Source organism: Lagopus muta, chromosome 16 (genome assembly GCF_023343835.1).
Source record: "Lagopus muta isolate bLagMut1 chromosome 16, bLagMut1 primary, whole genome shotgun sequence".
In the NCBI taxonomy this organism is placed as follows: domain Eukaryota; kingdom Metazoa; phylum Chordata; class Aves; order Galliformes; family Phasianidae; genus Lagopus; species Lagopus muta.
This window is the reverse complement of record NC_064448.1, coordinates 8,836,867-8,851,821: the sequence shown is the minus strand read 5'-3', so window position 1 is coordinate 8,851,821 and position 14,955 is coordinate 8,836,867. Positions and strand designations below refer to the sequence as shown.

At 45.5% G+C, this 14,955-nt stretch overlaps 1 protein-coding gene across 3 annotated transcripts in view; it reads left to right on the top strand.

Moving 5' to 3' along the window:
* RIMS4 (regulating synaptic membrane exocytosis 4) overlaps nucleotides 1-14,955 on the top strand; it is a 49,905-nt gene that overhangs the window by 16,537 nt on the left and 18,413 nt on the right. For all 3 annotated transcript variants that reach the window (XM_048963059.1, XM_048963056.1, XM_048963058.1), the window contains one exon: nucleotides 13,866-14,007. In XM_048963059.1, coding sequence (XP_048819016.1) covers nucleotides 13,931-14,007 — 77 coding nt within the window. In that variant the 5' untranslated portion in view covers nucleotides 13,866-13,930. The remainder of the gene's footprint in view (nucleotides 1-13,865; nucleotides 14,008-14,955) is intronic.

The following is a 14,955-nucleotide window of genomic DNA, read 5'->3' as shown; positions in this document are numbered from 1 at the left end:
CTCAGCAGGCTCTTGTGCAGGGCTGGGTGTACACATTGAGTTCAGATGCAGTAAATAGATTGCTGTCATCTACCCATCGTCCGCCTCTTTGCTTCAGTGGAGTGAAGATGGGAAACAGTTATATGAGAGTATCCAAAGTGAGTACAGAGAGATAAAACCGATGTCATTACTGGACATGTTTTAAGGAAGAGATGAGGTGCAGCATTTTCTCTTTCCAGTTCTCACTGGCCTGTCAGCCTAAGCACGTCAGTAGAGCCGTCCCAAGGAGCACCAGAGTCTGGTCAGCAGCTCCCAGCTTTTGCAGTTTGGTTTTGGCTTTGAGCATTAAATTGCCGTGAGTTCAATAATTTATCTCCTTCCAACTGCTTTATTGTCATTCTGATTTAGTAATGGATTGGCTTGGACAGCTGTGTCGGTGCAGAGTGAATGCTTGGGGTATATTGAGCACAGACTGCAGGTGTGAGCATATCTTGTGTGAACTGCACACCATTTCCATGGGGCTGCTCCTGGAGGGACAGCATGGCTGGGAGATAGAGAAACCAGAGCTCCTGAACTGTGCCTCTGTCACTTAGAATGTCTTCCCAACACTCATCCTCTGTCACAGTCTTGCTGTCGAAGTTCTAATTGTTCTTTTTTCTTTTTCTCTCCTGAAATAAATTTTGCTTCTTAAATAGTGTTTGTAGAGCAGTGCACCAAAACTGCCATGGGTTACTGTACTCACTGGCATTGTTAGAGCAGGAGGAAGGCTGCCAGAAGGTATTGATTACTGGTAAAAATAAACCCTTCAAACTTCTTTGGTCTTCATTCCTCCCTGCTTTTTTTTTTAATCTTTGCTTCCTGCACTTCAGCAAATGGATTTGTTTGCCTGAAGTTCTGAGCAAAATGTTGACCAGTGCTGGTGCTGATTGGCAGCCTTCTGTTTGGGTGACATCAGAGGAGGTTTTGCAGTGCTCTGGAAAGTCTTTCCAGGATTTACATTCTCTTGGATCGTGGATCAGTTTTATGACCGACGCATCCAAGTAGCCAGGTAGGAGTAGGAAACTGAGTATCAACAGTGAGGATAGGATGACTCTGGAGTTTGGGGAACTCTCTTGCTCCCAGAAGCTTGTCTGTGCTTCATAAAGCTGACATTTAGATTTGGTTATGGAGTTATTGATAGCCTAGTACAAGCAGTGTACTTGCAGCGTATGGTGGGTGATATTGAGGGTGTTGGTGCTGGCTGGTGGGAAGGGCTTGCTGCCTTTGGTGTTTTCTAGTTCATCTCACAGCAGTGGCTTACAGCTTCCCTTATGCCTCCCTGTGAAGAACAAAATGTCACACTTCAGGTTCATTAGGCAGCTGTGCAAAGTGGGGGAGCTTCTGGAGTGGAAAGTTGTTTTAGACAACAGTAAAATGCAAGGGAGAAAGCCACATATCTACAGTAGAAAATGAAAGACCAATATTGTGTAATGTTCAAAGGGTAGTTGTGTTTGGTAAACGAAAATTTCTAAGGAGAAGGGATACAACAGAAGGACGCTTGGAGAAGGAATGTGGCTTGCAGGGTATCAGAAAGATGTGACAATCATTTATGGATCCATGGGACTACAGTTAGCAGACTTCCAAATCAAGTATGGTCTTGTAGCTGACTCTGGTTGCAGTGGGTAGCAGAGCAAGAGCAAAATACAGTGCTGCTCTGTAAGTAGGCCAAGGACAAGGCGTGCACCAAACATCCACGCATGTTGTGACCCAGTGATTGCTTCGGCTGCAAGGCAAATCCAGGGGTGGTGGAGATTGCAAAGTGTTTTCTGTGCATGTATCAGACTTGCAAATGGGTTCTTTGCTTATCACAAATCTCCTTGGCGTTCATTTTCTGCTATTATTCCAACCACTGAACTTCTTTGAGCATTTAGGTAAATGGGGAGTTTTTAAGCAGTTATTAATGACTGCATGCAATGAGTCATCCAGCAGCCTAAGAAGTGGCCTGTCACAGGGCGAAGGCATGTCTTGTCACAGCCATCCATTAGCACTCAGAGGGCCCAGGCTGATTCAGCATGCCAGCCTGCTGCTAACAGGGCGCCTCCTGGGCATGCTGAGCAGCATTGCTGCTCCTCGGGACTCAAACAAATGCTGGCTGCTTTGCTTTGAAGAGCTGGGACAATTCATGAACGTGATGGCAAGAGCCACCAGCAGATGTTACAAATGCATTCCTCCGAGCTCAGATTGTGTGACTGGTAAGTAAGATGGATTGGTACTGATACTGAGAAGTGGCAAAGTGGTTTCTTTTGTTACTGAAATGTTGTAACCCATTGGTAACTTAGAAGTGGAGCTGTGGGATATGGGACAGTGGGGACCCAACGGTGCAGTTTTAACATTTGTCAGCAGAGCTGTTTGTATGCAATTTCCTGTTGGAGGAGCTCCTTGAACATAGGGTTCTGAGTGAGTTCCGTGTGGGCATTGGCAGCTGCATGCAGGAACGTGTGGAATTGGACAGAAGCATCTGAGGGAGAAGTTGGGTGCTCTGTGGGATGGGGAAGTCATGTTGTATTGAGCATGGATGGAGCAGGGAGGCCACATGCACGGAGCCATTGTGTGAGCTGCAGGGAAGGGCAGTGTAAGTCATGTTGAGTCTGTTGCAGCCTGAGCGCCGTGACCTGACAGCTCGGTGGTGTGGCTGAATGGAAGGAGGCCCATCTCGCCTTGTTAGCCTTCTTCTGAATTGTTGGGGTGAGAAGTTCTTGGCTGTGGGTTGCCACAGAGCCATGGTGGGGCAGACCCTAATTTTAGCACGTTATGCTGGTTTTAATGGCACGAATAGAAAGTCAATTTATAGGCAAGAACAAATTGCCTTTTTATGTGGGGAGGAGGATAATTCCTCCCCTGTGTTACATTATTAAATTTGTAATCTTCATTTCTAATGCTTTTCAAAAGAGATTATTAACAGAATCTACAATACAGATTTTAAATTTATGAGCTGCGTTTTTCCCCAAACTCTTCAAATTGTATAATTTATCTTTAAAGGTGAACTTCAGCAAGGCTTTTTTTAACTTAATGAATTAGAATCCCTTACTTGCTAGCTATCTCTGGACAAGCTTAAGGGCTCCAAAGATACTTCAATTCTTAAATAAAAGTAATGGATATCTATTTCCATCTTTGCTGAGTGGTAAGTTCTGAGTTCAGCCTTCTTCCCTAGCGACAAAAGGCACTGGAGGAAGAAAAGTGGCACATTTCTACGCGCTGCTTGGTGGAGAGAAGGCTGCTGTGATGCTCCTTTTTGTCAGCAAAGAAATGGAGCCCTGAATGCGTGGCTCTGCAAGAGGATGAGGGAGGACACATTTTGCTCCTGGGTTTGCTTTGTGCTGTTTAATCATGACTGGGGACTGTAAACATGATGGGACCTGGGGTCTCTGAAGCGTGAGGTGCTCCTATGTCCTCCTCTGGCCCAGCCAGTGCCCGTGACAAGAAATCCCAAGGCCTTTTACATCAGCCCAGTCTTCAAGTGTGAGAATATAAATGGAAAAGTTAAATGCAGATCTGTGAAGCAAGTTGTGCAGACACAGGTGCTTCGTAAGCAAGGTTAATATGCAGTGTTCTCTTCTGAGAAGGTGTTGCTTGCATGCCTTAATAAGTTCCCATGTTACAACCTTCCTTCCCTCTAAATAGAGATCATATTGCTCTGTAACATGTGCTTGATCTTCCTGTGAGTGTTGTCTGCAAAACTGTCACTGGCTTTATCAGCCTTACCTCTTTTGTATTTCTCCATCGGCCGTCCTCATTTCTGCTCCCGAGGTCGAGAGAGAGGAATCAGCAAGGTCCTCTGCAGCACTTTGTTCATCTCTGCTCCTTCTACAAAACGGACTTGGCACAAATCGTGGGCCTCTGGTGAACCTGCTGCTGTGTTATGTGTCATTGGGTAATTCAAATCAGCAGGGATTTTTATTTTGTGTGCAGAAGACAGATGTGGGAGGCAGCTATGTGTCTGCCATGTTTGTGGGAGAGTTTCAGTGGGATGCAAGGCAGTGTGCATCTCTCTAAGTTCAGGGTGAGAAAGATTCTGCCTGACTTATTGTTTTTTTATTCATATGATGTTTGTTAGGAGCCTGCTAATGAGATGTCAGTGTCCCAGTTCTTGCTACTGAGTAGTGTTTCTCTGTGACAGATGGCTGACTGGTCACCATTTGGAGATGCTTGTCAAAGCAGTATGGTTGACAGGGCTGCTGACCTGGTGCTGTCACCTGGGGCTTTGTCTGCTTTGATTGAAGTAACCATGAGTTGCTTATGTTGCAGCAGGAGTTTCCACTGTGATGGCTGGTCCTATCCTGCTCCCAGGCCTAGGAAGCCTGACCCCTCTGTCCCAGCTGCCCAGAGATGCCTGCAGCTGGTAGTCATGGCCATGGTGGGCAAAGCCTGGACCTCGTGCTGTGCTGAGGTAATCCCTAGTGGGGTGTGTGGCAGCTGCCTGGCACAGCAGGCACTGATGGCTGTGGACCTGCCAAGGTTGATCTTCCTGGAGCCAAAGCAGTGTGTAGAATTAGAAAGGAAAAATGTGTTGGCCTTCTCACTTCTCAACATTCGCTGCAGATATTACGTGAAAGCACCTTTGCTGAAGTCTGATGCACATGGCAGTGTCAGCTGATGCACCTGAAATGAGAAGCTGAATGCCTGGGGTTGTTTGTCCCTTCTGGAAACCAGATCATCTTCTCCTTCTCTCTGCTTCCACGGTGGATCAAATAATTGCTTCCAAATGGACACAAGTTACACAGTGTGTATAATTAAAGTCAACTCCTGTGAATTTGATCATTCATTTCCATAAGGAAAATATGAAGTAATCACAGCCCAAGCTGAACACACATGCTATTCGAAGTGCGATTCTGCGCCATGATTCCAGCTTCTGAATGACTTTAGGGTTCTGTGGCTTCACACCCACTAAAGAAATGTCTATGCTCTTAATTGTTTGTAACAAACAAACAAAAGATTGTGTGACTCATTGTGTCAAGACCATTGCTGACTGTTCGTTCACATCCAGGTTTGATAAAGTGGCTTGCTCTTAGAAGAGCTTCAGTGGGACAGAAGAGAAGGAAAAAATGTTGTTAAGGCATCTGGGCTTGTCAGTTCTCTTTCCTCTGAATTTAGTCTATACCAAAACTAAACTTTATGTGCCCTGAGGACTCGGGAAGGGCAGCGCAGTGTCTTGCAGAGCTCCCTGGTGTAGCAAAGCGTGGGCAGGGCAGCTCTTTCATCTCATGCCATCCTTCTCTTATAGTGACGCTTTTTAGCTGCTTTTTTTATGTGTGTGTGTGTGAAGTCACCTCATTTTTGTGATCCTCTTCTAAATTGAGAGGTTTTCTGCAGCTCAGGCTCATTCATATTTCAGACCCTGGACTTAAGCAATGTCCTCATAAGGAGTTATTAATAGTTAAGATGGATGGCAGAATTGGGACAGTGCTCTGGTTCAACACTCTTGTAATTAAGGAGAAATCCCAACCTGGCCTTTATAACTTGGTTGGGCTGCTGGAGGACTTCCAAGGACAGGGACACAGATCTGTGCCTCTGGCCCTCCTGAAATAACAGCAGGAAAGCTCTGGCATGACCCTTGCAGATAAACTATAGCCACTCACCCCTTGGCCTTTCCTATTTTCTCCATGCCCAAATCCCATAGCTTGCAAAGTTCTAGGTTATGAACTTAAAAAACATCACCTTAAAACACCTGGAGGAAAATGTCAGATGCAGTATACCAATTTAATAGGGAATAAGTATTGCCATGCAGTGGTTAAATAATTTGTATTATTTATTGTTACCTGTGGCTGTGCCACTCATACCTGTTCTCCAGGCCCAGCAGCTCAACTTTCCTGGTCTCAGAGTGCACTTGGATACTGACCCCAGGGGCTGTGTGAGTGTCAAAGAGGGGTGAATAAACTCTGGGTGACTCTCAGACCACAAAAATGCAAGAAGTGGAAAGAATGGATGGCCTCACTGCTGTGCAATGATTGTACATGTAGTTTATTGCATTATAAATACCATAGCAAGGATTTTTTTAACTAATCAGCCTTTGCTTGAACGCTTAAGAAGGAGAAGGTGTGGAAGGGCTGGGGACATGTCTGGGAGCTGCAGCATCAGCAGCCCTGTGCTTCTCTGTCCCTGGAGAGCCGGGCCTGCAGGCAGGGAATTGCTGGTGTCTCATCGGTAGGCTGTTGAGGAATTGTTACAGCAGGGAATGTTCTGTATGCATACGGACTTTTCATTTAATCAGACTCTCTCCTGCAAAGCATGGCAGGCTGGGGAAGAGGAGGCAGCATGTTCTATTTTCTTATGAAAGTGAAGAACCAGCCATCAGACAAAGCTATTTGGATCTCCAGTTGCAAACAAAAGAGAGACCCATGGAAAGAATTCTGAGGAGTCAGATCTTGCTGCAAGCAGTTCCATGAAATACTCTGGAAGAAATGATCAGTTTTCATAGTCTTATGATACTCTAACTCTTTTTTAGTGGTGAAAAACGTAAGACTTTACCATAGTCAAAAATCTCCTTAAAAGCCATTGGCAAATGGGATGGGTATGTTTCCCTTTTGGTTTCTTAGCTTTGTCTCTTCTGTCAGCGAAGGAGAAAATCTCACATTTTCCTGCCTACGTGCAATTTGTTGAATTTTACAGAATTCTTTCATTAGAAATCTCTAAATAAGAATTTTGGCCATTTAATTCTTTCTTACGCAGATGAATTTTCCAAAAAGGTCAAATCATTAAAAATAGCATCGTGGAAACTGTTTGTTAGTTTTCAAACTCAAATGGAGCAGTATGAGTGTATCTCATTTTTCTAGTCTAAAATTTGCAGATGGAGCTCAGGAAGACAAGATGTAAACCAGTGGTTTAGTGATGCTCCACTCGATCTGCAGCTGGGGATAGCATCTTGCTGTGGGGGGAGGCCAGCACATAAAGACCTCATAAAGACCTGCAGGCCTCCTGTGCCTTGCTCAGCTGCACAGTGTCGGCAGGGGAAGCTTTCCTGTGTGCATCCCATGCTCACTGTATGAGGAATGGATGGAGCCTTAAGGTTGTAGCCAGGTGCCTGCTACATTCTACTACCTGCTTGATAAAAATTCCCTGATTTTTGGTTGTCTTGCTGATCAGGAGAAAGCGGAAGGAGTATGGATTGTGGGGAGAGTTGGTTTTACTGGTGGTAATCTTGGCAGGGTGCAGTCAGTGCCTGTTGGGTTGGGGGAGAAAAGACAGGGGCAAATAGTGGGGTGGGAGAAGGAAGAGTGATTGTCCTTTCCCAGCCGCATGGATGTACTTAATCTGCACAGATTAAGAATTAATGTGTTAAACTATCTTTTCTGCCCCATGGAAGATTTTCTGTTTCATTTGGAAAGAAGGGTGTAACTCTGATAGCCCCTGAAAGTAGGGCAAGGGGAATGAAGCTAGCAGCCTGATTAGTGCCCCTGTTTATCCCCAGCCATTTTCTGTCATTTCTGGTGGATTACTCAGGCTGTGATGATAGTCTGGCATGTTCTGGAGCACAGTACAAACTGCCTCTCTTTAGGTGCTCATAATTCACACTCCATTAGGATGTCGACGTTGGGAATACTTGGCAGGATGTTAGAGCTTGCCAGGCATGATGAGATTGAGTTCATCTTGTTAAGCTGCCGACAATCCAGCACTTACATCTTTCTTCCTCAGCAGTAGGAGAGCAGCCTGGCACACAGCTCTGCACACACACCCATGTTCAGGGCCTGCAATGCACACCCAACAGCTGCAGCCACTCTGCTCCGTGCGTGCTGGGCTGCACAGCTGTTGGATGTTTGTGCTCGGCTGGGAGAGGATTTTTTGCTTTTGTTCTGAACAGTGCAGTTTTTATTAATCTCACAGCTGATTGTGGTCAGTGGTTCAGCAGAACCTCATGGTGTGTGAAGATCCCCCATCCCTGAGTCTTTTGCCTTATGCCCAGAGGTGTGCCAAAGGGCAGCACCTGGACTTGAGACCCTTCTTCCTGATCTCAGCAGGTGATAAGTGCATGGTGGCTTTCCTTTTTCAGCCCCACACTGACTTACATTATTTCTGGGGCAAACCTCCATGAAGAAGAAAGAACTTTCTCTTAGCTTTTGACCCTAAGAGTGAAGCAGTGGAAGATGGAACAGCTGGCAGGGCAGGGCTGTGTTTGAGCCATGGATGCAGCAGGTACACTGCTGTCTCATTTTTCCTCTCATTTCTGCAGAACTCTGCTGCTCATCTCTTCTTGTACACACAGTCCACAGCTGGCTCCCAAGGGTGCATCACCTCTATCACATGGGCTTTTCTCCGTGCCCCTGCTGGAGCTGTCAGTTCTCAATGCTGTGTAAGTGTTGCTTTGAACCCAGACCTTACTTTGGAGCAGAGCAGGTAATTCATTTGCTGGGGGACCCAGGTGTGAAGGCAGAGAGCTGAGTGCTCTCAGGCCAATATCCTGCAGCACGCAGGGATGCAGATCAATGCATGCTGCTTGGTGTGGGTAGGAACATGAGTAGAAATGCATCCTCTTTGCTCAGGCTCATACTGGTCCTGCTGGGAAAGGATGGGCTATTATTTTGTCCAGAGCTTTGCAATAGGAGCAAATGCAACCTGCAAGTCAGCAACCAGCTGATTTTCCTTCCCATTTTTTTTTTCCCCTTACACTCCAAGTTTGGGAAGGCAAAAAGCTGACCAGGCTGTCCTGATGGATGTGTAAGGTGTATTGGGTGGCCTCACTGGTGCTGCGGGTCATGTGCTTTGGCAGCAGTGTGTTCCGTGCATGGAGGCAGCTGGTTAATTTAGGAGCAAAGCTGATGGAGTTGAAATCCAGTCAATTCCTAATTTAAGGGTTAAATCAATAGCAATTAATTCTAAAGTGTGGGAGGGCCGTTAGCACATACATCATGCTTTTTGCGTTGGTAGCATTCAGCAAACAGAGGAAAAAATGAAAAACAAACTGGAAAGAGAAGGAAGATACCAAGCACCTGAGTGGGGAGGAAGGAAGCAGTGGGGAGGTGATGAGAGGTGGCATAAGGATAGTGGAAGGGGCACACTGTCCCTCAAATGTCAGCTCAGTAACCAGCTACTGTGCTGCAATCCTGGGTGATAGCACTAATTATGTAATCATGACCTTGGAATGAGCTACTGCACAACTTGTGTAGATTTTCAAGATTTGATGTTCTCTGAGCACTGAGATCAGTCTGCTGCAGAGAGAAAGGGCTTTAATGAGTTGTGTTAGGTGATAGGGAAGAGAGGATGAGTGATAGTCACTGTTTCCTTGGGGGACAGACGGACAGGGACTGTTTTACTGTATTTCCCACCTCCAGGGTGAAGGCACAGTTTGAGGTGGTGGTCAGCTGTATTGCAGGAGCTCCATCTTCCTTGAGATGCCTCAGTGCAGTTGGCAAGCGATGATGTATTTAAGGAAGAAGATGCTTCAAAGGATGCTATGCTCCGTGGTCACCCCTCCATCCATCATTAATCCATATGGAAGAAACTCATGTTTTGGTGGTCTGATGTTACTCCCAGACAGAACTAGGAGAATCGTGATAATAAGGTGTAATTGATAAAGAACACAATGATGGAAATATAATTAGTGTAAATCAAGTAAGATTGAAGAAAAATGGGTCTTTTTTCCCTTGTTATAGTAGAAGCAGGTATCTGGGTAAATGTGATGCATATGTAAGGGTTATGTGCTAGAACAGCATGACCCTAAAAACGTGAAAGTGATAAATAGACCACAGATGTTCTTTGGTGCTCAGAAAGCACTTGGCAAGGAAAATCCTCTAAGATTGGAGGCATGTTAAAGGTCTGCTGCTGTTCAGCACTTTCATTTGGTATGGAGCAAACATATATGTAAACCTTACTAAATTCACAGGTGATGTGCATGTTATCAAGGTAAGTAGTACTGAGAGTAGGAGAGCTGTATAGAGCTGTATAGACAGTTTACTGAGTTGTCTCCTTTAAAAGAAATGCGTTTTTTTGTTTGTTATGTATTTCTTAATGTTATGTTCTCCAGGGTTGTAGCAGCAGGACAGGCACAGAGTGCACAGCATCCCGGTGAGGAGTGCTGCCCTGCCAAGAGCTTACTGTGGTCTGGAGAGATGCAAACAGCAGCAGTCAAAATGAGAGCACCAGCTGAATTTTACCTCTTTTTTTTTGTGTGTGATCAAATGCAGGCTCCAGTTCTGTGCGCTTGTTCTCTGAAGGGTGTTTAAAAGCTGGGAAGGTCATTAAAATGATTCAAGGGCAGGAGGGAAAAAATGCCAGCGCATGAGAAACATAAAGAGCTCGGTCTGTTTAACTTGTCAAAAAAGATTGAGAGATGACTTGATTATGCTGCAGAAGAGCCTTTCTAGTGAGAACACAAAGCAGCCCTTGTGGTGGGGAAGGGCATTAAAAAGCTGATGGCTGAGAGCTGGAGCCAGGCAAACTTCAGTCACATCTTTAAATATCAAGCAGTAAAATAAGCTGTGCAGGCAAGCAGCAGATACTGCGTCCCTCTATCTTCCAGTCTGGAGTGGATGCCTTTATAGAAGATATTCTTTAGATAAACATAAATTGTTTGGCTGAGCAGAACATGAAATAGTGAAATGGAAGCACCTGCCAGCACAGCCAGCTTGGCAAAGGGTCTGCTGGTCCCTTCTGGCTCTTAGCATCCCTGCCATGCTGGGTGCCGTCAGCCTGGTGATTCGGGCAGAGCATTTCTCCTTCCCAAGGTCATTCTTTACCTGGATCTGCTTCATGCTGCATGCTGCCCTGTGCACTTGCCCTGCTGCAGAACGCTCAGTGTTCACTGCTTAATTGGAAAAGGTGCAGGGAATAAATCTAGAGGCGCTGCAGAAAATCACAGTACCACTCTTGTAACAATTAAGGCAAATGGTTTTGCCAGGCAGCACTCCGGGGTTTTGTCATCTACCTGTGTGATCTGCAAAGCACAGGGCTTCAGCTGAGAGAGGAGGCTCAGCTCTGCCTCTCTGCATTGGCCAGGGCAGGTGACCATTGCTTCTGAAATGTTTTCAGCCTGCAGACAAGCAGTGCATGTAACAGTTTTAATTCTGCAATGACTCTTTTTCCCAGTATGTTATTTCTGATCCTGCTCTCCTGACTGAGGGAAGTAAAATAACATATTGCTGTTGTGTTCTGACCATAGGCAGAGTTTGACTGAAGGATTTAAGCAGGTTAGGAGCCTGTGCCCTATTTCTGGTGCTCATTGCACACCCTTTGCCTGTTTCAGTATTGGTTTGGGCTGAGGTGGTTTGGAGCTTCGTTTTTTGGCACATCAGCCAAAAAGTTCAGCCCCTTCTGTTTGAGAGACGTTGCTGCCAAGAAGACTGAAGGAGAACAAGGCTGGGGAAACTTTCTGCAGAGTGACTGGAGGTAGTTAGTTAGCTGCAGCAGTTGATGGATGGTGGAAGGCTCTTGTCTCTGTGATAGCAGCTCATCCTTTGCATTGACTCATTCCTGGCTTCTTTTCCAGAGTTTCTCCATTATCGTTATCTTTTTTTATTTTTTTATTCTTTTAAATATCTATGTGGCATAGCTGTGAACGTGATTGGGAATACTGATAAGTGCCCACCTGTAGGGAGCCACAAAGGGCAAGTGAGAGCAGCTCAGAATTACCTTTTTCCCTCCTCTTATTCCCCTGCCCTATGCTGAGCAGGGTGGCTGATGGCAGTGCCCCAGCTTTGAGTCAGCATGGGTGATGAAAGGCAGCAAGCATACCTTGACTTGCCATCATGCCATGCTCTGTCCCAGGCCACTGCCTTGGTGTCAGATGTGGATGCATGGTCTTCTAAGCATTGTGCCTAATTAGTTTGGAGAAATAATCTAGAGATCTTTTTTAAGCAGATTTTTTTTTTTTAAGCAGTGTTCTATAGCTGGGCAAGTGAACATTTTTCCATTGTTTAATTTCAACATATGTATCAGTTGTTTTGGATCTGCTTGCCTAGCAAAGCTCTCACATCTGCTAACCTAGCAGGTGCAGAAAGATGTGTGCAGAGAGGGCCTGTGTAGGGGTGGGCTGGGAAGTAACAGACATGGGTGACAGAAAGGCTGTTTGTGGAGGTCAGTGTGAGGAATGACAGGGAGCATCAGGTCAGGCTGTGGGATGCTCTCTGAAGGGAACCTAGAAACCCCACTGGGGGACCAAAGCAAACTGTACAGGCTTGTAGAAGAAGCATCAAAGGGAGCATTTCTGCAGCAGCTGGGGAAGTATGCGAGGCTGCTTAGGCTTTGCTTTTGCTGATGCCTGTATTAATGTTCTTGCCTGAAGGTTTGGAGTTTGAAAGCTCTTTAAAAAATATCTGTTTTACGTTTGTGTGACTTCCTGATTTATACAATACGCTTCATGCATTGCTGTAGGCAGACAAACAATACAAACTGTAGTTAATGTTAACAGAAAACATATATATTCTGTTCTGTCAGCCCACAGGGACATGCATACCCATGCAACACCATATGTGGGGATGGCAGCTGGTACAGAGCCCTGGGGCCAATGTGCTCACCCAGCTGGAAACCTCGGGGTACTGGAAGAAAAGGGACTTTATGGCTGAGTTTATGTAAAAAGAAAAAAATTCTCTTTGCATTTCATTGCAGGTAAAATTGGAGAAGTAGGATTAGAAGTATTTTGATATCTTACTTATTTTTATGAAAATGCCTGTTAGACTGAGACCCAAAGAAAAATGCTATTAGGTTAAGCAGCTTGCTGCACAAGCAAGTGTTCTGCATCTTTTAGAGAAGTTCTTACAGATATCCTTGTGTCTCTCTAAAGTAGCTGGGAATGACTTATTCTTTTAAATATTTGGGGATCTTGAGTTCTTCAGTCTGAGTAGCTTCATCATTTCTTTAGCAAGGGGTGCCAGGAAGCTGGTGGGTTTCTGAGAGCACTGTGACTTAGCAGTGTTGCATTCCCTCCTCAGTGCCATCAGCCTGGTAGCAAGAAGTAAAATAAGAGAAACTGTGTTGGTGGGCTGGAGGTTTGTTGCGTGAATCCTGGTTAGCAGATGGACACTTTTGAATGGACTTGGATATTCTGCTTTGTTCGGAAGACTTGGAGCTGATGTGGTGCAGGATGAGTCCTGTATGTGGGATGAGGGTTGGAGCTTTCTAGTGCCAGCAAAAGCAATTAATAGTAATGATATTCATTACATGTTCATTATATAACGTGGTTTGTTCTGTGAAACAGACTGCTAGAGAAGAAGGATGAAAATAGCAGCTTTTAATTTCAGAGGGCTGAGCCTCTGAAGGCTGCACCCAGGAGGGAAGAGAAGCTCCTTAATTCCCTGCGCTCTGACCCAGGCAATGTGCAGTGGGAATGGTGCTCTCTGGGGTTTCCCTGCTGATGCCATCCCAAGTGCTGACACTGGGGAGTGTTTTGGCTGCGCCCCTCTATTCCCCTGTTGTCCATCTGGGATAGCTCCTGCCTTCAGTACCCCTGCTGCTGCCTGGCCTTCTCCTTGCCTGCTGACATGGAGCGGTGGCTCTCTGCTGCTCCTCACAGGTAGTTGCTGTGGGGTTTAGGAGGTGTTTGGAGCTTGGTCACACAGCATACCTCAGTCTGCCTGTGGGTGTTATTGCTTGTCCTCATGAGTTGAGTAGATCTGTGCATAGAGCCACCTTGCGTGCCTGTGTGCACCTGGACTCAATGCATAATTAATTGGTACAAATACTTGAGGTAGGTAGGGTGTTATGTATACTTTGAGTATCTGCTGGGCGCTGGCTTGCTGGATGTCGGGCTTTGTTCCAGAGATGGCTGGGAGCAGTTGACGAGGCTGAGTAACAGAGCACAGCATGAGAGCAAAGTGCTGCCAGGCTGATCTGCAAGGCCTCCTCTGCTTCTCCTTCGCTCTGTTACAGCAAAGGGCTCTGAGCACAGTGGCTAACTGCCCCTTCTCTTCTTTTGTTTCCAGATGGGGATGGTCGGAGACTCAAAGGAGCCATCCAAAGGAGCACAGAAACAGGGCTGGCTGTGGAAATGCCCAGCCGGACCGTGCGCCAGGCCAGCCACGAGTCCATTGAGGACAGCATGAACAGCTATGGATCGGAGGGAAAGTAAGTCACTGAAAGTGGGCTGGATGATTGCTTGCAAGGTGCTCTGCTCTTGTACCTGTTAGGTTTTTTTAGATGTGTGTGTCTGACTTGTTTATGCTGCAGTTGCGCTGCCCATCCAATTAGAGCAGAGCACATTGCTCCCTCTTCCTGCGTAGCTGGCACATACTCCAGCTGTTTATATACTTTTTAAAGTGTCCTCATTATTCTGAGCTGAAGCTGATACCCATTACTTTTAACGGCTCTGCCTTTAGAAGAATAATTCCGGGTGAATAGCTGAGGCTCATTACTGATAAATAGATTATAAGCCAGTAGTATTCAACATTGCTTGGTAGCTCTCTGTCTCCCCTATTGCAGAATACGTTTTTGATTTGGGAAACAAAAGTGTGCTGAGGTGATGAAAATGATGCAAGTGACAAAACAGTGACTCTGATATTAAAGTTTAAGAACCGTATTTACAAGTTCTTGTTGAAGAACTTTTCTTTTGGATTTGAGTAGTGTCCTAAAAAGTGTGTTTTAGAACCAGGTTTTAACCACAAGAAGTTACGACTCACTTTGTTGCATTTGTAACTGAATGCAAAGCATCAGGGTCCAGAACTTCAGGAACTGCCTTGTCTTTAGTTCCATTTTCTGTATTTCCATTATTTGAAGCCATATATGGAAATTATCATCATTTGATTATGATGGCCATTCATGGGAATCTTGGAAGTGGGGAAAAAAATACCATAAAACAAACCAGTACTAAAAAAGGGCAGGCAATATGTATCGTATGGTTCCATGTTTCTGGGTATGAGACCAAAATGTTTATACACCTAAAATGTGTTCTGGTTAAGTCTGGTGCCATACATGGCTTCACTCTGTACACGCTCTTGAGTCCTGTGTGATATTCCATGTACACTGTACTGCTAGAATACCAGGATAGACCAAAGGCTCCCTCAAATAATTAATGCA